Source organism: Salmo salar, chromosome ssa14 (genome assembly GCF_905237065.1).
Source record: "Salmo salar chromosome ssa14, Ssal_v3.1, whole genome shotgun sequence".
NCBI lineage: Eukaryota > Metazoa > Chordata > Actinopteri > Salmoniformes > Salmonidae > Salmo > Salmo salar.
Window position 1 is genome coordinate 13293967 of NC_059455.1, and position 23953 is coordinate 13317919.

The following is a 23953-nucleotide window of genomic DNA, read 5'->3' on the forward strand; positions in this document are numbered from 1 at the left end:
AACAGAGATGCTGATAAATGTGTGTGGTTTCCTAAATCGCCTCGATTAATATGCCAAAGCGGCTGCCATTGCTGTCTCAAGTGTAGAATAATTTATGGCCTAATGACGCCCATCTATCGCACTGCTATCTCTCTGCTTGTTTAAATGTGAAATATGCATAAATCGCTCCGCCATTTCCAGGTTGGTAAAATTCAAATAGTTTGCCTAATTTCAGTTTGTGACCAAACAAGCAATGCATAGTGTAGAGAATCATTGTACCATCTAAACCGTTGTGAAATATATTTTCATTAAACCAAAAATATTGTATTTTAGCTGTTTGAAGCTGGTGTACAAAACCAAATGTAAAAGACACAAATTAAAATTAAGAATGGGAAGCATAGAAATAGAGCACATAGAACCGATCTACCACTTCTTAGACAAGCTTTCAATGAGTGACAGATCTATAACTCACATTTTCTATGTGAATGTGGTCGGGTCGCCCCAAAAGTTACATGGTGCAGGTATAAAACAGTGTTTTACACTGATATACTGCACTGCTACATGTGCTGGCTATAAGTTGATACTATAACTAAACTTCTGACATCACATAGAATATTCTGAAGTTAGTATCTGTCATTTTTATCCACAACTACATTGTTATATGCAGCTACAATGTTTAAACATGGATGTGGGGTTAAACTTAATGCGTTCCTTTTATATGCTGTAGTACATTGGGATTTGGTGCGCTTTTTCTGCTGCAGGACTATTTTTGTGCATGATTGTGTGTGTGTGTGTGTGTGTGTGTGTGTGTGTGTGTGTGTGTGTGTGTGTGTGTGTGTGTGTGTGTGTAAGATAATGATTCATTGTGTGATGTGTGTTTCTCCCAGGACACTGCTGGACAGGAACGCTACAGGACCATCACCACGGCCTACTACAGAGGGGCCATGGGCTTCATCCTCATGTATGACATCACCAACGAGGACTCCTTCAACGCCGTGCAGGACTGGTACGGGACCTGTGTGTGTGAAACAACTGTATGCATGTTTGTCTGTCTATCGGTATTTACAAAAGTATGTGGACAGCCACACCCGTTGCTGACAGGTTAATAAAATTGAGCACACAGCCATGCAATCTCCATAGACAAACGTTGGCAGTAGAATGTCCTTACTGAAGAGCTCAATGACTTTCAATGCGGCACCGACATAGGATGCCACCTTTCCAACAAGTCAGTTCTTCAAATTTCTGCCCTACTAGAGCTACCCTGGTCAACTGTAAGTGCTGTTATTGTGACGAGGAAAGATCAAGTAGCAACCACGGCTCAGCCACGAAGTGGTAGGCCACACAAGCTCACAGAACAGGACTGCCGAGTGCTGAAGTGGGTAGCGAGTAAATATTGTCTGTCCTCGGTTGCAACACTCATTACCGAGTTCCAAACTGGCTCTGGAAGCAATGTCAGCACAAGAACTGTTCGTCAGGAGCTTCATGAAATGGGTTTCCATGGCCGAGCAGCCGCACACAAGCCTAAGATCATCATGCGCAATATCAAGCGTTGGCTGGAGTGGTGTGAAGCTACCGCCATTGGACTCTAGAGCAGTGGAAACGCATTCTCTGGAGTGATGAATCATGTTTCACCACCTGGCAGTCCATCGGACAAATCTGGGTTTTACTGATGCCAGGAGAACGCTACCTGCCCTAATGCATAGCGTCAACTATAAAGTTAGTTGGAGGAATTATGGTCTGCGGCTGTTTTTCATGGTTCGGGCATTGCCCCTTAGTTCCAGTGAAGGGAAATCTTAATGCTGCAGCATACAATGACATTCTAGATGATTCTGTGCATCCAACTTTGTGGCAACAGTTTGGGGAAGGCCTTCTCCTGTTTCCCCGTGCACAGAGCGAGGTCTATACAGAAATGGTTTGTCGATCGGTGTGGAAGAACTTAACTGGCCTGCACAGGGCCCTGACCTCAACCCCATCGAACACCTTTGGGATGATTTGGAACGCCGACTGCGAGCCAGGCCTAATCAACCAACATTCGTGCCCGACCTCACTAATGCTCTTGTGGCTGAATGGAAGCGAGTTCCCCACAGCAATGTTCCAACATCTAGTGGAAAGCCTTTCCAGAAGAGTGGAGACTGTTTTAGCACCAAAGGGGGCACCAACTCCATATTAATACCCATGATTTTGGAATGAGATTTTCGACGAGCAGGTGTCCACTTTTTGGGGGGGTCATGTAGTGCATGTTCTGCAAAATGTGAATAATTTGACGACTGGGTGAAAGAATGGCAGTACCAGTCAAGCGTCAGTTGCATAGCCCGGTTGGATGAGGGTCAATGCATGGAACTCAATTTTCTTTAGTTGTGATAGGATCCGTAATATAACTACAACAATTGAATGTGTGTGTGCAGGTCCACCCAGATCAAAACGTACTCCTGGGACAACGCCCAGGTCCTACTGGTGGGAAACAAGTGTGACATGGAAGACGAGAGGGTGGTGGCAGCAGACAGGGGCCGCCAGCTCTCTGACCAACTAGGTGAGTTGGAACACTGTACTAAATTACCCAGTAATATAATAATAAATCCTTTGTCCTTTCCCTAGAAAATGAGTCATTGTTTTATGTGCCTACTCTATTACTGTGTACAGCTGAGTAATTACATTCTGGTTACTGGAGTAGTTACTGAGCAACTTCATGCCGTAAGTACAAGTTAATTTAAAGTGTTGCTTATTAAAAGAAGTAAACATCATGTTACATTCAAACGACTCTTAATTAATCAGACATCGGTCTTTCCTCTGCAGGCTTTGAGTACTTTGAGTGCAGTGCCAAGGACAACATCAACGTCAAGCAGACGTTTGAGCGACTGGTGGACATCATCTGTGAGAAGATGTCAGAGAGCTTGGACAACGCCGACCCCGCCGTCACAGGGGCCAAACAGGGGCCCCAGCTCACCGAGCAGCCCGAACGCCCCCACCAGGACTGTGCTTGCTAAACACCCACTACACACGCACCATACACACACACGCCTGACCCCTCACACACCCCTTCCTACAGCCTCCTCAGCTGTTGGAAGAGGTATGTGATGGGTTTGTGTTTTAGATGGAAGAGCCTGGCTGAAACAACTCTGTTATTCCATATTTCAGTCCCCCGTCCATCCATAGGTGTTTAGAGTCCAAAGTTCACATTCTGACTCCACTTACTGCGGCCTCGAACCTGAAGGGATTTCATGTATTTTTTCGAAGGGCCACATTGCTGATTATCTGTTTACTGTTGATAGCTTTGTTGTTTTTTTAGATGTCCTCGACTGGCTGGTTAGCAATCAAATCCATTTAAGTGGCGTGATTGAGGTATGTTCAAAGTCCACATTTTGGATAACAAATATTTTTATGAGATTTGTTTTTTCAAACGTATCCGACCAAAATCACATGCATATCGGTTATCAGTCTTGGTCATTTCCTAATATTTTATCATTGCTGCGTTTTAAGAAAAAGAAAACTTGATGATGTGGTAAGTACTGGTCCCTGTCTCAGTTTTAATTTTTTGTTATTTTTTTAACCCATCTTTTTTTTTTTTTTGCAAACCTAGAAAAGTGTCTAAGTAGAAGAGTATAAATGTTCAACTTCGTAATATAAATATGCATTTTAGAATTCAAAAATATATAAACAAATGGTATAAAATTACAATAATTTAAGGTGTAAAAATATCTGTGCTTTGTGAGAGGTGCATGTTGTATTTTTTTTTTGTTTTACCATGGAACGTCTAAGAGCTGTTGGCCATGTCCCGCTGAATCAAACTGGCTTGTTTGTTTCGCTGTTAGGGTAGTGTGAACAACAGTTTAAAATGTAGCTTCTTATTCCTTGTCAGTGTACATAACTGCTATTCTACAGCACAATCACCTCTTATTCATGTGTACAACACACACACACTCCCAGTCAGGACAACACTGGGCTACTGCACCCATATACTACAACACTGACCAATGTTAACATCACGTTCCAATCTCTTTCCCATATTCCGTATGGTTTGACTTTTATTTGTTTTTTGGATTGATTTTCATTTTTTTTAGCATGTTCAATGTCATGTTTGAGTGATTTTGGTCTGTTTCAGTGTAGAGATAATTGCTTGTTGGTATATACATGAGGAAAACGTAGTCAATGAAATGCACTCCGGCACATGAAGATATTTGGTCAGTTATGTCACGACCATCTATATTTACACACAGTATTATGTCTTATTTATTTTTAGATGAGGTTCTTCATAGATTATTGTTTGCGGGCTGCGCTCTATCGCAGTTTGGAAAAAAGGCTGTTATCAGTATTGTATGGGGTGGTTGGTTTAAACCAGGCTGTCCTTTTTGAGATTGAATTGGGTTGACATACTCCTGCCCGAAAACACTTACATTCCACTGTATGTTCTCCTGATCATGTACAAGCTGTTTCAATGGGAAATGCTTTTACTTCCATTTTCCATGTTTCTAAACCAACTGAACCTTTTAGGGTGGGTGTAGTACCAGTGTGAATACTGTATTACTCTCAGAGAAATACTGTGTCATTGGCCAGCCTGGTTCTCCAATATTAACTGCCAACAAACCTGCTAAAGGTCATGTCTGTTACAAATACTGTTTGTGTGAAGTCTTTAGGCAGCTTTGCTTTAATGTTTTTTCCAAAGATGTCCCAATTAGACTACCAAGCCAAAAATGACACCCACTGGGACAAAACTTGTTTGACGTTTTTGGAGCTGCACTGAGTAAAAGGCCTGTAGTACTGTAGTGTAAGAGAAGCATTTGGTATGTATGCCTACTCCCTGTGGCAGTTTTGAAAAAGGGAGAAGTGTGTAAAGTATAATCAGTACTTTTTTTAATGTTATTTAACGTGGCAAGTCAGTTAAGAAAAAAATATTATTTACAATGACGGCCTACTGGGGAAAAGTGGGTTAACTGCCTTGTTCAGGGGCAGAACGACCTTGTCAGCTCGGGGATTCGATTACTCGCCCAACGCGCTAGCCACTCGGCAACCTGTCGCCCCTAATCACATCCTATTATTTTTGATGCAACAACTTTAGTTTACTTTGTTGATTTGTGTTTTGCTACAGCTGTAAACTTGCCTCTGACATAGGTATGTGTCCAATTCAGCTTTCTTAGCTCTCCTCCCTTCCATCCCCCTGTAAATAAGCATTTTTTGTTTGTTGGGTTTTAGTCTTGAATTGTGCTGTAATACTGTAACTCCAGGTTTGATAAAACCAAGGAATTAATAAACAAAATATAAAATAAGTATTTGTATAAACTTAACATTTATTTGAATCTGAGGCAACTCCACATTTTAGCTTTCGATGTACAGTCCCTTAGTCCAAACTGATAATTGTATCACCCTCATCGAGCCACTAGGTGGCATAAGTGTAGAGCTCCCAGTACATCAAATGCATTTAGGGATGCAGTTCAGTTAAAGCATTATTTTTCCCCTTTTCATTCTGGTGACCGGTATTGTACTAATGTAACAAAGCCTGTAATACAACAGGATAATAGAGGGGGGGAAAAAACATATGCACCTATACTAATCTGTCTCTGGGAGAGGCCCTAATAATAGCTGGCACAGTGTGTGATAGGGCAGTCAGCCCACAATAAGACTTGACAGATTAAATAATTCAGTGAATTTAATAAACATCTTTGAGAGATAAAATCCCATTGAAAATGGCTACATGGGGCCAACAACAATGAAGGCTACATTCATGGTGACAACACATAGAACTGCACAACAGAATGAACAGAATTACTGTACACGAGCTTACAAGACATGCACAATTCATAATTGCAAAATAAGACGTTTTGGTAAATAAAAAATACATTTGTCATTGGTAAATAAGTGCTTGTAAACAAGTAAGGCATATTACACAGTGGATGACAGGCACTCAATGACATCCTGGTGTTTAGTTGCACTCATTGAGATTGTCCAGTTTACATGCAGATAATGCTATCCTTGTAGGCTATGTATTGAATTTGTCCATTGGAGAGCTGATATGCATGTTGCCCCGAAGAGGGCAGCAAAAGTTGTCTGTTTGCTACAAAACGGGCTTATAGCCAACATTTTTAAGAGACCCATAGTGTTCCAGTTCTAATGGTTTTTCAGGTCTGAATTTGTATTCTATTATATGAGAAAAGGCAAATAGCCTACTGTGTTTCAGTTAGTCAATATCTTCAGAGGATAACTAACCCCATGATGTTGGGCGCCTCAAAGGCCTAAACAATCCTCTAGTAAACTTGCACTTGCTTTGGCATAAGCTGACATCCATTACTGACATGGTTCATAACCTTTTGTTTCAACTGGGCCACTTGCTCTCTGAGCACACTGGCTGTGGAGGCCAGTTCAGTGTTCTGTGTCTTAAGGTTTTTGACCTTGTCTTCGAGACGCGATATTCTCTCCAGCTTTCTTTTGCGACACTTGGACGCCGCTATTCTGTTACGCAGCTTTTTCCTCTCCGCTTTGATGCGCTCCTGGTTGTCCATGTCAATAGGAGACAACGGCGGGCTGTCTCCAAAACACTGCATGTCGGGGACCGTCTGCGGCTCGTCCTTGAACGCCTGGAGTCGTGACAGCGCTGCCGCAGCCGCCTGTTGATGGGCGCTCATCAGATTAGAAGGTGGCGGTGGGAATGGAATGGTATCCGTGGAATAATTCACTGTGGTGCCCAGTGGGCTATTTCCATAGCCGTTCAAAGTCGTGTACACTGGCAGATCTGACGGCAAGCCGACCGGGGGTGCGTTGGAGCCGATTAGGTCCAGTCTGTCCGGTGGTACGCACGTCCCCTCGCTCAGCTGGTTCTGCTTGTGAAGATCCTCAAGCGCCTTCACGAAGCCTTCCGCGAATTCTTGTTCGTCGCTGGCTGACTTCGGGTAGAGGAACTGAGAGGTTGGGGTCGTCGTAACCATTCCATTCGATTGGATAATCAATCGTTCTAGGTCCGGGGTGGCCAATTTCAAGAGTCCCAAGTCCGAAGAGTTCAGAATTCCGTCTGCGTCCCGGAGATTCGGTTTCAGATTTGAGCTTTGGTCGTCCAGGTTTAGACTCATGTCTTTTTTCATCATGCTGTTGTAGGAATAGAGGCTTGAGATCCCTCGAGTATTCAGCACACTACCAGGGTAGAGGGTTATTTCCATTATAACCCTTCACATGAGGGTCTGTTGAGCTTTACGCATAAACTACGACGATTCAACAGTTAAACTCAGGCAATAAAACACAGTTCAGGTTAGTTTCCTGTATTTTTCCTCTCTTCAAACTCTGATCGAGGTAATCGACTGTCCCCCTTTAGCCTACCCTTTATGCCTGAGGCTAAAACAATAGTAGTGGCTTAGCTTTTCCTGCTCTTCTCGCCCGCTTCTAGCGCTTTTTCCCAATGGAACGACTGCTATGCACACACCCAACCCTCTGCTTGCTTCCTAACCCTAAAAATTCCATTATGTCACTTCAGCGCGCTAAGATTGGCCCAAAATGACGTATGCTTCCGGTCTGATTTAAATAATGGGCTGAACCAGTCATTATTACCATGGAGACTTTAGGTAAACTGCAAACAGTGCAGTGCATTGTGGTTTGATGTCATAAAATAGAATACTCGGGGTCGCCAAAAGAGACTGGGCGGGGCATTATTGGAAACTAGGAAGGCGCAAATAAGGTTTATTCAGCTCACTCAACTTGAATTTAGACAATGGGGTCGTTTTGAGTGATAAAGCGAAAGCAACCGACTGTAGATTGAAGTCGACGAGTGAAGTTGGGGGAGGTGCATCTGTGACAGCCGAAAGTCGGACACTGATGTGGTTTTCCAAAATCTAGGCTTAGTGCGACATGGCAGTGTTGCCATTGTTTATAATGTCGAAATAAACATGTCTCCAACAACCCCCATATCACACGCTGGAAATATGTGTGTGCATTGTAAACCAATTGTTGAGAAAGCCTCACAATCATTTGAATTACAGAAAAGTTGGTTCCTGTTTGTCACGTCTTTGGTCACGTTCGCTTGGGTCAAACAAAAACACCCAAATGATTGGTTGACAAATGAGCCTCCAACAATGCAGACGATTGTTGCAGGATGAAGTTGGTGAAGAGCAACTGTAGAAACTAGCAGTCGACTACAGTCAACTTCATGAGCTTTAATCACATTATTTTTTTTGCAAGCCGGCCACTTTTTATCCCCAAAAATGCAACACACTGAAAGGTGGTGACCATGACAAGTGATCCACTCGAACGCGCCCATTGTTCACACACCATTTCAAATCAAATTGTATTTGTCACGTGCGATGAATACAACCGGTGTAGACCTTACAATGAAGTTTTAAGAAAAATACCTACAAAAAAGTTACAAATAATTAATGAGCAGCAGTAAAATAACAATAGCAAGGCTGTATACAGGGGGTATAGAGTCAAGGTAATTGAGGTAATATGTGCATGTAGGTTGAGTTAAAGTGACTATGCATAAGATAATAAACGGAGAGCAGCAGTGTAAAAGAGGGGTTTGGGTAGCCCTTTGATTAGCTGTTCAGGAGTCATATGACTTGGGGGGGTAGAAGCTGTTAAGAAGCCTTTTGGACCTAGACTTGGCACTCCGGTACCTCTTGCCATGCGGTAGCAGCGTGAACAGTCTATGACTAAGGTGACTGGAGTCTTTGACAATTTCAAGGGCCTTCCGCTGACACCGCCTGGTATAGAGGTCCTGGATGGCAGGAAGCTTGGCCCCAGTGATGTACTGGGCCGTACCCAGTACAGAAGGAGAGATTGTTGTCCTGGCATCACACGGCCAGGTCCCAGACCTCCCTATAGGCTGTCTCATCGTTGTTGGTGATCTGGCCTACCACTATTGTGTCATCGGCAAACGTGAGGGTGTTGGAGTTGTGCCTGGCCATGCAGGCATGAGTGAACAGGGAGTACAGGAGGGGACTGAGCACGCACCCCTGAGGGGCCCCAGGGTTGAGGATCAGCGTGGCGGATGTGTTGATACCTACCCTTACCACCTGGGGGCGGCCTGTCAGGAAGTCCAGGATCCAGTTGTAGGGGGAGGTGTTTAGTCCCAGGGTCCTTTAGGTTAGTGATGAGCTTTGAGGGCACTATGGTGTTGAACGCTGAGCTGTGGTCAATGAATAGCTGTGGTCAATGAATAGCGTTGTCAAATAGGTGTTTCTTTTTTCCAGGTGGGAAAGGGCAGTGTTGAGTGCAATAGAGATTGCCTCATCTGTGGATCTGTTGGGGCGATATGCAAATTAGAGTGGCTCTGGGGTTTCTGGGATAATGGTGTTGATGTGAGCCATGACCAGCCTTTCAAAGCACTTCATGGCTACGGACGTGAGTGCTACGGGTCGGTAGTCATTTAGGCAGGTTACCTTAGTGTTTTTGGGCACAGGGACTATGGTGGTCTGCTTGAAACATGTTGGTATTATAGACTCCGACAAGGACATGTTGAAAATGTCAGTGAAGATGCTTGCCAGTTGGTCAGCACATGCTTGGAGTACATGTCCTGGTAATCTGTCTGGACCTGCAGCCTTGTGAATGTTGACCTATTTAAAGGTCTTACTCACATCAGCTACGGAGAGCGTGATCACACAGTCGTCTGGGAACAGCTGATGCTCTCATGCATGCTTCAGTGTTACTTGCCTCGAAGCGAGCATAGAAGTAATTTAGCTCGTCTGGTAGGCTTGTGTCACTGGGCAGCTCGAGGTTGTGCTTCCCTTTATAGTCCGTAATAGTTTTCAAGCCCTGCCACGTCCGACGAGCGTCGGAGCCGCTGTAGTAAAATTCAATCTTAGTCCTGAATTGATGCTTTGCCTGTTTGATGGTTTGTTGGAGGGCATCCTTGAAAGCGGCAGCTCTACCCTTTAGTTCAGTGCGGATGTTGCCTATAATCCATGGCTTCTGGTTGGGGTATGTACGTATGGTCACTGGGGGGGGTGGGGAAACGTCATCGATGCACTTATTGATGAAACGAGTGACTGATTCCTCTTCAATTCCATCGGAAGAATCCCAGAACATATTCCAGTTTGTGCTAGCAAAACAGTCCTGTAGCTTAGCATCTGCTTCATCTGACCACTTTCTTAATGACTGAGTCGCTGGTGCTTCCTGCTTTAGTTTTTGCTTGTAAGCAGGAATCAGGAGGATAGAATGATGGTCAGATTTGCCAAATGGAGGGCGAGGGAGAGATTTGTACGCGTGCGTCTCTGTGTGTGGAGTAAAGGTGGTCTAGAGTTTTGTTCCCTCTGATTGCACATTTAACATGCTGGTAGAAATTAGGTAAAACGGATTTGAGTTTCCCTGCATTAAACTCCCCGGCCACTAGGAGCGCTGCCTACGAAAAATACACATGAAAACTCTCCTGGTAAATAGAATGGTCTACAGCTTATCTTGAGATACTCTACCTCAGGTGAGCAAAACCTTGAAACTTCCTTAGATTTCGTGCACCAGCTGTTGTTTACAAATATACATAGACCGCCACCCCTTGTCTAACCAGAGGCCGCTGTTCTATCCTGCCAAAAAAGCTTTAAACCCGTCAGCTGTATGTTATTCATGTCGTTGTTCAACCACGACTCGGTGAAACATAAGATATTACAGTTTTTAATGTCCCATTGTTAGGATATACGTGATTGTAGTTCGTCTATTTTATTATTGAATCATTGTACGTTGGCTAATGGGACCGATGGTAAAGGTAGATTACCCTCTCGGCGTCGGATCCTTACAAGGCACCCGGACCTTCGTCCCTGATACCTCGGTCACTTTCTCCTGCGAATGACGGGGATGAGGGCCTTGTCGGGCATCTGAAGTAAATCTTTCCTGTCCAACTCGCTGAAGAAAAGGTATTCCTCCAGTACGGGTGAGTAATTGCTGTCCTGATATCTAGAAGCTCTTTTCAGTCATAAGACACGGTGGCAGAAACATTATGTACAAAATAAGTTACATATAACGTGAAAAACATACACAATAGCACAATTTGGTTATGGGATCGTAAAACGGCAGCCATCTCCTTCAGCGCCATTCTATCATTTGACAGCTGTATGTGAATAAACGCACTTAAACACTTTTATTTACCAAATAAACACACACACACACCCCACTGGGCAAACACTGGTCGACTCAAGTAGTTTCCACATCGTCAAAAAAGTAATCAACGTAAGGGAATCTCACATTTTTTTCACCCAATTGTTTTACCTAAATCCAATGAAATGGTGATCTTTTTTATTGATTTCATGCTGAATTCAAATTAGTTTACAACTCAACCAAATGTTAATCAAAACTAGATGATGAAATTATGTATGTGCCCAGTATGAGACACACACTTTCAATGAAGAATAGACTGACACTTCAACAAACTGAACTGGGCTGTGTGCCTGCTTGAGTGTGTGTTTGTCATTGTGTCACTCAGTCTATTCTTCATTACAAGTGATCTATATATACAGTATCTATATGATGACAAAGAAAAAAGAGGATACATCTCTAGAGACATTGTATCAAATTGTAGTTGTCACATGCGCTGAATACAACTGTGAAATGCTTACTTACAAGCCTTTAACCAACAATGCAGTTCAATGTAAATGGTCCGGGTGGCCATTTGATTAATTGTTCAGCAGTCTTATGACTTGGGGGTAGAAGCTGTTAAAGAGCCTTTTGCTCTTAGACTTGGTGCTCCAGTTACCTTCGCTTTCTTGGGCACAGGGACAATGGTGGTCTGTTTGAAACATGTCGGTATTAAACTCGGTCAGGGAGAGGTTGAAAATGTCAGTGAAGACACTTGCCAGTTGGTCAGTGCATGCTTTTACCACATCCTGGTAATCCGTCTGGCCCCGCGGCTATGTGATTATTGACCTGTTTAAAAGTCTTGCTCACATCGGCTACGGAGAGCTTGATCATGCAGTCGTCCAAAACAGCTGGTGCTCTCATGCATGCTTCAGTATTGCTTGCCTCGACGCGAGCATAAAAGGCCTTTATCTCGTCTGGTAGGCTCGCGTCACTGGGCAGCTCGCGGCTGTGTTTCCCTTTGTAGACCGTAATATACTGCTCAAAAAAATAAAGGGAACACTGAAACAACACATCCTAGATCTGAATGAAAGAAATAATCTTATTAAATACTTTTTTCTTTACATAGTTGAATGTGCTGACAACAAAATCACACAAAAAGAATCAATGGAAATCCAATTTATAAACCCATGGAGGTCTGGATTTGGAGTCACACTCAAAATTAAAGTGGAAAACCACACTACAGGCTTATCCAACTTTGATGTAATGTCCTTAAAACAAGTCAAAATGAGGCTCAGTAGTGTGTTTGGCCTCCACGTGCCTGTATGACCTCCCTACAACGCCTGGGCATGCTCCTGATGAGGTGGCGGATGGTCTCCTGAGGGATCTCCTCCCAGACCTGGACTAAAGCATCCGCCAACTCCTGGACAGTCTGTGGTGCAATGTGGCGTTGGTGGATGGAGCGAGACATGATGTCCCAGATGTGCTCAATTGGATTCAGGTCTGGGGAACGGGCGGGCCAGTCCGTAGCATCAATGCCTTCCTCTTGCAGGAACTGCTGACACACTCCAGCCACATGAGGTCTAGCATTGTCTTGCATTAGGAGGAACCCAGGACCAACCGCACCAGCATATGGTCTCACAAGGGGTCTGAGGATCTCATCTCGGTACCTAATGGCAGTCAGGCTACCTCTGGCGAGCACATGGAGGGCTGTGCGGCCCCCCCAAAGAAATGCCACCCCACACCATGACTGACCCACCGCCAAACCGGTCATGCTGGAGAATGTTGCAGGCAGCAGAACGTTCTCCACAGCGTCTCCAGACTCTGTCACGTCTGTCACGTGCTCAGTGTGAACGTGCTTTCATCTGTGAAGAGCACAGGGCGCCAGTGGCGAATTTGCCAATCTTGGTGTTCTCTGGCAAATGCCAAACGTCCTGCACGGTGTTGGGCTGTAAGCACAACCCCCACCTGTGGACGTCGGGCCCTCATACCACCCTCATGGAGTCTGTTTCTGACCGTTTGAGCAGACACATGCACATTTGTGGCCTGCTGGAGGTCATTTTGCAGGGCTCTGGCAGTGCTTCTCCTGCTCCTCCTTGCACAAAGGCGGAGGTAGCGGTCCTGCTGCTGGGTTGTTGCCCTCCTACGACCTCCTCCACGTCTCCTGATGTACTGGCCTGTCTCCTGGTAGCGCCTCCATGCTCTGGACACTACGCTGACAGACACAGCAAACCTTCTTGCCACAGCTCGCATTGATGTGCCATCCTGGATGAGCTGCACTACCTGAGCCACTTGTGTGGGTTGTAGACTCCGTCTCATGTTACCACTAGAGTGAAAGCACCGCCAGCATTCAAAAGTGTCCAAAACATCAGCCAGGAAGCATAGGAATTGAGAAGTGGTCTGTGGTCACCACCTGCAGAACCACTCCTTTATTGCGGGTGTCTTGCTAATTGCCTATAATTTCCACCTGTTGTCTATGCCATTTGCACAACAGCATGTGAAATTTATTGTCAATCAGTGTTGCTTCCTAAGTGGACAGTTTGATTTCACAGAAGTGTGATTGACTTGGAGTTACATTATGTTGTTTAAGTGTTCCCTTTATTTTTTTGAGCAGTGTATTTTTCAAGCCCTGCCACAACTGATGGGCGTCAGAGCCGGTGTAGTAGGATTCAATCTTAGTCCTGTATTGTTGCTTTGCCTGTTTGATGGTTCGTCTGTGGGCATAGCTGGATTTCTTATAAGTGTCCGGATTAGGGTCCCGATCCTTGAAAGCGGCAGCTCTAGCCTTTAGCTCGGTGCGGATGTTGCCTGTAACCCATAGCTTCTGGTTGGGATATGTACATACAGTCACTGTTGGGACGATGTCGTCGATGCACTTATTGATGAAGCCGGCGACTGAGGTGGTATACTCCTCAATGCCATTGGATGAATCCCGGAACATATGTGCTAGCAAAACAGTCCTGTAGCGTAGCATTCGTGTCATCTGACCACTTCCGTATTGAGTGAGTCACTGGTACTACTTGCTTTTAGTTTTTGCTTGTAAGCAGGTTTCAGGAGGATAGAATTATGGTCAGATTTGCCAAATGAAGGGCGAGGGAGAGCTTTGTTTGCATCTCTGTGTGTGGCATAAAGGTGGTCTAGATTTTTTTATTTTTTTATTTTTTAATCCCCCCCTCTGGTTGCACATGTTGGTTAGAAATGAGGTAAAACCGATTTTAAGTTTGCCTGCATTGAAGTCCCCGGCCACTAGGAGTGCCGCTTATGGCCTTATACAGCTCGTTGAGTGCAGTCTTAGTGCCAGCATCAGTTTGTGGTGGTAAATAGATGGCTTCGAATAATATAGATTACAACTCTCTTGGTAGATAGTGTGGTCTACAGTAATACCATAAGGTACTCTACCTCAGGCAATCAATACCTTGAAACTTCTTTTAATATTAGACATTGCGCACCAGCAGTTATTGGCAAATAGACACACACCCCCACCCCTCGTCTTACCAGACGTAGCTTCTCTGTCCTGCCAATGCACGGAGAAGCCAGCCAGCTCTATATGATCCGTGTCGTCGTTCAGCCAAGTCTCGGTGAAACATAGGATATTACAGTTTCTAATGTCCCGTTGGTATGATAGTCTTAATCCTAGATCGTCCAGTTTGTTTTCTAATGATTGCACATTGGCCAATAATACGGAGGGAAGTGGTGGTTTACCTACTCGTCGGCACGTTCTTACAAGGCACCCTGCCCTGTAAGAATTCATTAACATGGGCTCAGTAATAGGTGTGCAGTCAAACACTGAGTGGAAACATTTGATCTAAAAAATTGTTTAATACTGTGTCTTTCAATCCAAGCACATTTCTAAGAGAGATGGCACAGCTTGGCCAAATAGATTAAGGGGTGTTTTATTGAGGATGCAATTACCTATAGGTTTTAACAGAAAAGAGGAAGGAAATACTGCAGAGGGAAAAGGAAACCATGTTTTTTCTTAGAAAATAACAGCCAATGTTTGACTAAAAACTCAACCAAAAAAATGTGAATGGTTAGCTTATAGCTCTTCTGTTGGTTATTGCAAAGGATATTTTATCTGTCCGGAAACACAATATTAGACTGGTTAAGCATGAGAGATATGCCACCTCAGACCAGAAAGCCTGAGTGAGAAATAAGGAGTGATGACAAATGGTTTCAAGCTCTAGGCCTATAAGACTGTAAAGTGTGATGGCTGTCTGCTGTTCCTATGAATAGCACAGTGGGGTGGTAGGCAGCCAAAATAGACAAATTCCCCCAGTAAAAGTAATGACGTCCATAGACTGGCTGCATCAGCACCACAGAATAGCAAGGGCATCATTTGTTTCCATGGCAACATTGACATAGGCTGTGACGCAAGAGCAGGTGAATGAATGGGGGGAGGGGATCGAGGTTGTTGAAGACTGCAGTACAGGATGATGCGTGGGTGGTGAATGGAGGATCGGGCTGTGTGTGTGTGTGTGTGTGTGTGTGTGTGTGTGTGTGTGTGTGTGTGTGATTCTCTCACCTATAAACACACATACACAATCTCCAGATTTACATCTTCCAGCATTCTTCAGAATATTATACATTAAAAATACATATGGTTAGGATGTCATCAATTAAAATATGTTCCTTTAGTGAAATCATCTCCCTTTGATGTCTCTTTCTTGGAATAGATTACGCACACCAACCAAAAGTTTCCTATTTTGACAGAAACAACTGCCTTTTTTCTTTATTCATAAAGAATCAGCATGGCATTTAATCAGCATGGCATTTAAAATCAGGCTAGAATGTATGAGTCATGTCCCGAAACGGGTGTGGACTGAACACAAACCATGTTATTATGGTGAACAGATATCAACATGGGAGTGCCTTTTATTATCAAATTCAATTAATGGATTCATATTTTGCTTTACACATATGTGATATGTGATATGGCTGAAGTGAGATGTAACAACATTTTACCTTTTTGTAATGAAGTTTATAAATGGCTAAATGCATACCCTATCAGGTCCTATGAATTTAAAGGCCTCTACAGCTGGCATTGCTCTATTCTGCCGAACCTGTCCTAATTTTGGAAGTTGGGAAAACAATTTTATTATTTACATTTTATTTATTATACATTTTATTATTTACATTTTATTTATTATATGCAAACTGCCTATGTTACCAAATGAAGAGATTATAAATGCATGAGGAAAATACATCTGATTCTGAAAAGACTTGAAATGCCTTATGAATACAAACATTTATTAATATACATTTGCTATCTTGTGGCATTAGACGGCCTTTACAAATTGATCAATGCATGTGTAATTTCAACAATAGCCTAAGCAAATTGTTCAAGCCAATAAACTCAGGAGAATGAACTATGGGAGGATGCATGCAGGGTCAGCTCTAGCATTTTGAGGGCCCTGAGCAAGATTTGGTTGGGTACATTTTGCCATGGAAGAGATTTTTTTTCTTCAGTTTTAAAGCTAATTTCCTGCAATTCTACAAATTTTGCCATGACTTATGCCATGTTAATATGATATCTGAGTGAGAATGACTAACAAAATGAATGGGGCCCCCCTGCCCTGTGTGCCCAATCAGTAATCGGCCATGATTACTACAAGTTTAGATAGCTGGCTAGACTAACTACCAATCTCAAAATTGTTAGCTGACAAAGGGAAGCCCAGCCTCGAGCTACCCAGTGACACAAGCCTATCAGACTAGCTAAATTACTTCCATGCGCGCTTAGAGGCAAGCAACACTGAAGCATGCATAAGAGCACCAGCTGTTGCGGACGACTGTGTGATCACACTATCCGTAGCCGATGTGAGTAAGACCTTTTAAATAGATCAACATCCACAAGGCCGCAGGACAAGACAGATGACCAGGAAGTGTACTCAGAGTATACACTGACCAACTGGCAAGTGTCTTCACTGGCATTTTCAACCTGTCCCTGACCTACATACAGACCACCATAGTCCCTGTGCCCAAGAATGCCAAGGTAACCTGCATAAATGACTACTGACCCGTAACACTCACGTCTGTAGCCATGAAGTGCTTTGAAAGGCTGGTCATGGCTCACATCAACACCATCCCAGAAACTCCAGACCCACTCCAATTCGCACACCGCCCCAACAGATCCACAAATGACACAATCTCTATTGCACTCCACACTGCCCTTTCCCACCTGGACAAAAGGAACCCCTACGTGAGAATTTGGTTCATTGATTACAGTTCAGCATTCAACACCATAGTGTCCTCAAAGCTCATTACTAAGCTAAGGACCCTAGTACTGAACTCCTCCCTCTGCATCTGGATCCTGGATTTCCAATTGGCTGCCCCAAGGTGGTAAGGGTAGGCAACAACACATCTGCCACGCTGATCTTCAAAAGGCTCCTTAAAAGATTCTACCCCCAAGCCATAAGATTGTTGAACAGTCAAATGGCCACTCTGACTATTTGCATTATCCGCCCCTTTTTTTTACTCTGCTGCTACTCGCTGTTTATTATCTATGCATAGTCACGTTACACATTACCTACAATGACAGTCACTTAATTATCCATGTCAAATCAAATTGTATTTGTCACTTGTGCCGAATACAACAAGTGTAGACATTACTGTGAAATGCTTACTTACAAGCCCTTAACCAACGATGCAGTTTTATGAAAAATAAGATAAGAAATGATTTACTAAATAATCTAAAGTAAAATAAAATAGGTAACACAATCAAAGAACAATAATGAGGCAATTTACAGGGGGTACCGGCACCAAGTCAATGTGCGGGGTACAAGCATCTCCAATCCAAAATTAAATCTAGAATCGGCTTCCTATTTTGCAACAAAGCATCCTTCACTCATGCTGCCAAACATACCCTCGTAAAACTGAGAGCATACAGGTCGCAGTAGTGGGTAGTGTATGGGGCTTTGGTGACAAAACGGATAATACTGTGATAGATTGTATCCAATTTGCTGAGTAGAGTGTTGGAGGCTATTTTGTAATTGACATCGCCGAAGTTGAGGATCCGTAGGATAGTCAGTTTTACGAGGGTATGTTTGGCAACATGAGTGAAGGATGCTTTGTTGCGAAATAGGAAGCCGATTCTAGATATAATTTTGGATTGGAGATGCTTAATGTGGGTCTGGAAGGAGAGTTTACAGTTTAACCAGACACCTAGGTATTTGTAGTTGTCCACATATTCTAGGTCAGAACCGTCCAGAGTAGTGATCCTGGACGGGCAGGCAGGTGCGGGCAGCGATCGGTAGGTAAAGCCCCTTACTTATCTCAGCTCACTGGTCACCATAGCAGCACCCACCTGTGGCACGCGCTCAAGCAGGTATATTGTACTGGTTATCCCCAAAGCCAACACTCCCTTTGGCCGCCTTTCCTTCCATTTCTACCAATGACTGGAACGAATTGCAAAAATCACTGAAGCTGGAGACTCATATCTCCCTCACTAACTTTAAGCATCAGCTGTTAGAGCAGCTTACAGGTCATTGCACCTGTACATAGCCCATCTGTAAATAGCTCACCCAACTGCCTCATCCCCGTATTGTTTTTTTTGTTGCTCCTTTGCACCCCAGTATCCCTACTTGCACATTCATCTTCTGCTCATCTATCACCCTGGTGTTTAATTGCTAAATTGTAATTATTTCATGACTATGGCCTGTTTATTGCCTTACCTCCCTAATCTTACTTCATTTGCACACACTGTATATATACTTTTCTATTGTGTTTTGATTGTACTTTGGTTTATTCCATGGGTAACTCTGTGTTTGTGTCGCACTGCTTTGCTTTATCTTGGCCAGGTCGTAGTTGTAAATGAGAACTTGTTCTCAACTAGCCTACCTGGTTAAATAAAGGTGAAATAAAAAAAACAGGTTAGTCGAGGTAATTGAGGTCATTTGTATGTGACTGACAAAACAAGAGAGAAACTGCCAAATGATGTCCAACCTGATGTATTCTACTATTGTTACTCTCAATAGTAAATTGCGTTCCTAAAATTACTCATATTTTTTAAAATTGTATTTATCTATTGGGTTGGTGGCCCCCTATTGGTCGAGGGAGCCTGCCCTGCATGCATGCCATTACAGTAGATGGCGATAGACGGCTGGATGTTGAGGTATATAGTGTTGTCAAAGCGTCGAAGAAAGAACGAGAACGCTTGAGCTCCTGCAAAATAACGAGTCATAAGATAGCGAAAGAGAATCGAGGCGGAATTCTCAACTCAACGGCGTTAAGAAATAATTGATGACATCTTTGCAGAATTTACAATAACTCACAAATTATGGCGACTAAAAGCACGGTAATAGTGACAGGTAATTAATTTATGTAAATTGCTGATAGTTTGCTGTCAGTTTTCACTAAACTGTTGATTGAAATTAGTTGCCTGCACTATTTGAGCCATAAGAATAACAATTTTAGGTTTGAATGACTTTAGCCTATAGTGTTGTGTTTCTACACCTTGAAAACTAAATTATTTTTAAACTACTGTACAATATTATCATCTTCCATTCAGGAAATGTCTGTCTGGTAGCCGACGAAACTCAACTCTGCGATTTACAATGGAGTTGAGCGTCGACTAGTGTGGCCTGACTGGAGCTCCGACGCCAAATTAAAATGATTTCAAGCACCTGAAGAATAGCCCGCAATTACACAGAACAATGTCGTGTCTAATTGCGGGCTATTCTTTGGGTGCTGATATCAGTCGTTTTTAAAATAAAAAACGTCGTCTTATGTGACTTCGAAGCTCCGGTCCGCCCACACTAGTTCTCGCTCAACTCCATGTAATCGGCTATCTGTCAGGTTGAAATCTATGATTTGTGATGAAGCAGAAGAGCAAACCAACCAATAACAAGCATATCAAGACAGAGGCGGCAATGTAGCCATTCAGTCATTCATGGATACATTGTTGCGTTGTGATACTCCAGTGAATTATGCAGGCTACATTCGTATTGACAAGAAGTCTGGTCTTTAGTGTGCTCTTCTCCTATACAACTAAAATGAAAATTATAGCAGCCTATAGTGTCATCTCATCTATAAAACCCATGCACTGATTGGCATATATTGTTTGACAATTGACTGTACGTGTCAGCTGTTGTAATGGATAATATTTAACTTGATCTAACCTTTAGACTATGAATGAAGAGTCTTGTCACTCTTATTTACATAGGCCTAGAGTGATAAAGCAGCCAGCTATAAAAACAGTGTTTCCGGACGGCATTGGGGTATACTGGTGTTGCTATGCGATGACTTTAAAAGGCTATCAATATCATCTATATTTTTTTTTTAGGGTTTGAACCTTTTGGAGATCACACCATCAATGCTAGCTGGGTGGCAGTACAGGTACGTGAGTTTGAGTGTTCTGCATGGTGCTTATTGGTAACAACTTACATTGATTACACTTGTACATGAGTAGTAACACTGCTATTATTTAGTCGCAAAATTGTACCACATGAAATGTCATTTAGTAATTACACACTAACACTGTTATTATTTAGTAACATAATTGTATAACATTAAATGTAATTTAGTAATGGAGTTTAGCGTTTTTCTTTATTACACAAGTGGAATAAAGAATAGCACTAATACCTATTTAACAATGTGTGAATGTTGTTACTACAGTTATTAGTGTTATGACACACTACACAGGTATAAAATCAACAGGTTTTAAAACAATGATGCACAATAAATAATTCAAGAGGTATAATAAAGCTTTAGCAAATAAACTTGGGTTTGTGGTTTCTCGCACCCTTCCTGTTTCCTCTGTGTACAGGAACTGGAGAGGTTAGGCTTGGCTCAGAATGTGGATCTGCACGTCTGTGAGGTGCCAGTGGAGTACCAGGCAGTTCAAAGTCTGCTTCCATATCTATGGAAACAGCACCAGCCACAGGTAGCCAAAATAAATTATAGCAAGAGTCCAAGTGTTGTTCCTCACTTTATAGTTATTTATGGTATAAAAGCCCTGACGTAGTGTCTAGGTGCACAGTCTGCACACTTACTGTATGACATACTGTAGGCTATTTCTACTGTATGATGTAAACATAATGACATAATTTATTGTCTTTATTGATATTACTCAGTAGCTCATGTTACAGTGAATACAATAATCTCTTTAAATTCCCGCTAACAACCCCCACCCCACACATCCTCTTCTCCGCTGGTCAACAGTTGGTGGTCCATGTCGGAGTCTCTGGCATAGCCACCACGGTCACCCTGGAGAAATGTGGCCACAACCACGGCTACAAGCGGGTGGACAACTGCAGCTTCTGTCCGGACTCTCAGTGCTGTATGGAGGGGGGCCCTGAATGCATCAATTCAGTCATAGACATGGACCTGGTATGCAAGAGGGTCAACTCCTCAAGGCTGGGTGTGGCAGTGTCAGTATCAAAGGACGCAGGCCGGTGAGTGATGTGCTCGACTCCTACTTTCAATCAACTAATCATACTGTATACATCTGGGCCTTCTTCGGACACTGTGCTAACATATCTCCAAACAAGCTTCAACGCCATACAACACTCCTTCCGTGGCCTCCAACTGCTTTTATGTGCTCGTAAAACCAAGTGCATGCTCTTCAACTGATTGCTGCCCGTACCCTCCCGCCCGACAAGCATAACTACTCTGGACGGTTCTGACCTAGAATATGTGGACAACTACAAATACCTAGGTGTCTGGTTAAACTGTAAACTCTCCTTCCAGACTCACATTAAGCATCTCCAATCCAAAATTAAATCTTGAATCGGCTTCCAATTTCGCAACAAAGCCCCCTTCACTCATGCTGCCAAACATACCCTCGTAAAACTGACTATCCTACGGGCCTTGACTTCGGCGATGTAATTTACAAAATAGCCCCCAACACTCTACTCAGCAAACTGGATGTATTCTATCACAGTGCCATCCGTTTTGTCACCAAAGCCCCACATACTACCCACCACTGCGACCTGTATGCTTTCGTTGGCTGGCCCTCACTACATATCCGTCGCCAAACCCACTGGCTCCAGGTCATCTATAAGTCTTTGCTAGGTGAAGGCCCTTTCTTATCTCAGCTCACTGGTCACCATAGTAACACCCACCCGTAGCACGCGCTCCAGCAGGTATATTGCACTGGTCATCCCCAAAGCCAACACTTCCTTTGGCTGCCTTTCCTTCCAGTTCTCTGCTGCAAATGACTGGAACGAATTGCAAAAATCTCTGAAGCTGGAGTCTTATATCTCCCTCTCTAACTTTAAGCATCAGCTGTCAGAGCAGTTTAGCACACCCGACTGCCTCATCCCCATATTTTTTACTTACCCTTTTGCACCCCAGTGTCTCTACCTGCACATCATCATCTGCACATCTATCACTCCAGTGTTAATGCTAAATTGTAAGTATTTTCGCCTCTAGGGCCTATTTATTGCCTACCTTCCTACTCTTCTACATTTGCAGACACTGTACATCGATTTTTATATATTTTTTCCTTTTGTGTTATTGACTGTACGTTTATTTATGTGAAACTCTGTTGTTTTTGTCGCACTGCTTTGCTTTATCTTGGCCAGGTCACAGTTGTAAATGAGAACTTGTTCTCAACTGGCCTACCTGGTTAAATAAAGGTGAAATAAAAAAATACAGCACTATTTATGATCCCTTACTCTTTTTCAATGAAACTCCATTAAAGGGATAGTTTACTCAAATTACAAATGTATTCTATCTATGAACATCCAAATCTGTAATTGTAGTATACTTTTTAGGTATTGATAAGATAGTGTTATGTCATAGTTTGGGTGGTGTATGCCTTTTATAATCTGAATTTCTAATATTAGTTTCCGCTTCAGAAATCCCATTCACCTGAATGGCAAATCCATTGATTCTGATAAAAGCTAATGCCTCTTTTTGTCTCTCTTACCCTAACTCAACCTTTGTCCCTGTCAGATACCTATGTGACTACACCTACTACACGTCACTGTACCTGGGGAAGGGCAGGTCAGCGTTTGTGCACGTTCCTCCTCTGGGGAAGCCTTACAATGCCCAGGACCTAGGCAGAGCCTTGCAGGCCATAGTGGGGGAGATGCTGGAGCTTGTGGGTCAAGCCGAGGATGATGACCACCACCACTGCAGCCATCAGCACGCTCACTAAAGAAAGACTTCCGGTGACCTTTGTCCTCAACTCACTTCTGCTGTCCTCAATGGACAGATCAAGCACTTAAACATCATCAGCATCTACCCATGGTAGTCTGGGGAGCGTTAGCTGAAGAGAGGGGCATCGGCACTCCCCTGTTGTAGAAACTAGAGAAAGGAAGAGTATGTGAATAAACATAGGCAGAGCCATGGCTCTATCTATGGATAGTATATGTATGGCTCTGGGTATAGATATTTGACTGCATTTCACAAACAGAGTAATGGTCCAATGAACGGTGCTGTAGATGACATTAACATCTTTGTATATCCAGTGTGCACGGACGTGTGCTTTTAAGCCACGTCCTCCTGACAGCTATACTATTGGCTGCTTCTCACTATTTTAAATAGTTCCCCTTTTAGTTCCTTATTCACCTCACCAATCACTCTCGCTTTGACATAATGGTTAATGTAGTGTGCCGTTTATTGGGTCAGCTCCAGCTCCCCCTTTGTCGTGTCATTTAATATTTGTTGTGAAATTGTACAATATCTGTATATTACTATAGTGTACAATATAAGGAGGAAACAGTGTTTTCTTTGATAAATGTACCTCAATCATGTGTTAATATCTCAGGTAATTTATTGCTTATACAATCAATATTTATAATGTGATGAATAATGATATGACATTTTTTATCTTGTGTTCGGTATCTGTATTCTCTACTTCAGAATATGGAACAGGTCTAATGCTGTGATTAAATCACTAATGTCAGAGTTAGCCTTTTCTGTATTTTTGTAAGAAATTCACAAAATAACTATTGCTGTAGTGTATACGGTAGTACAGTACTTGCTGTACTTCATGACATCTATTGCAAATGAAAAACATTCAATTGAATGTCATCTGACATAATATTATCAGGAAGGG

General features: G+C 43.0%; 3 protein-coding genes across 3 annotated transcripts in view; 2 read left to right on the plus strand and 1 right to left on the minus strand.

Moving 5' to 3' along the window:
• LOC106568946 (ras-related protein Rab-3A) overlaps window positions 1-5240 on the plus strand; it is a 31577-nt gene extending 26337 nt beyond the window's left edge. Inside the window, exons 3-5 of the mRNA XM_014139812.2 lie at window positions 867-985; window positions 2385-2509; window positions 2773-5240. Of these exons, the coding sequence (XP_013995287.2) occupies window positions 867-985; window positions 2385-2509; window positions 2773-2963 (435 nt within the window). The 3' untranslated portion in view covers window positions 2964-5240. The remainder of the gene's footprint in view (window positions 1-866; window positions 986-2384; window positions 2510-2772) is intronic.
• Window positions 5241-5602: 362 nt separating this feature from the next.
• LOC106568945 (transcription factor jun-D) lies at window positions 5603-7420 on the minus strand. Its single transcript, XM_014139811.2, has one exon. It carries the CDS (start codon window positions 7119-7121, stop codon window positions 6216-6218), a length of 906 nt encoding a protein of 301 aa, XP_013995286.1. The 5' UTR covers window positions 7122-7420; the 3' UTR covers window positions 5603-6215.
• Window positions 7421-19122: 11702 nt separating this feature from the next.
• pgpi (Pyroglutamyl-peptidase 1) lies at window positions 19123-23648 on the plus strand. The gene is made up of 5 exons (NM_001141847.1): window positions 19123-19256; window positions 20231-20283; window positions 20714-20830; window positions 21109-21341; window positions 22846-23648. Exons 1-5 carry the CDS (start codon window positions 19226-19228, stop codon window positions 23048-23050), a joined length of 639 nt encoding a protein of 212 aa, NP_001135319.1. The 5' UTR covers window positions 19123-19225; the 3' UTR covers window positions 23051-23648.
• Window positions 23649-23953: the final 305 nt, after the last annotated feature.

What these genes read in the sequence shown, in the direction of transcription:
- pgpi (NM_001141847.1), top strand. Translation starts at nt 19,226, where the DNA reads ATGGCGACTAAAAGCACGGTAATAGTGACAG. An exon ending in AAGCACGGTAATAGTGACAG is followed by an intron (nt 19,257 to 20,230) that starts GTAATTAATTTA and finishes TTTTTTTTTTAG; the next exon opens with GGTTTGAACCTTTTGGAGAT. An exon ending in GTATCAAAGGACGCAGGCCG is followed by an intron (nt 21,342 to 22,845) that starts GTGAGTGATGTG and finishes TGTCCCTGTCAG; the next exon opens with ATACCTATGTGACTACACCT.
- LOC106568945 (XM_014139811.2), bottom strand. Translation starts at nt 7,121, where the DNA reads ATGGAAATAACCCTCTACCCTGGTAGTGTGCTGAATACTCGAGGGATC.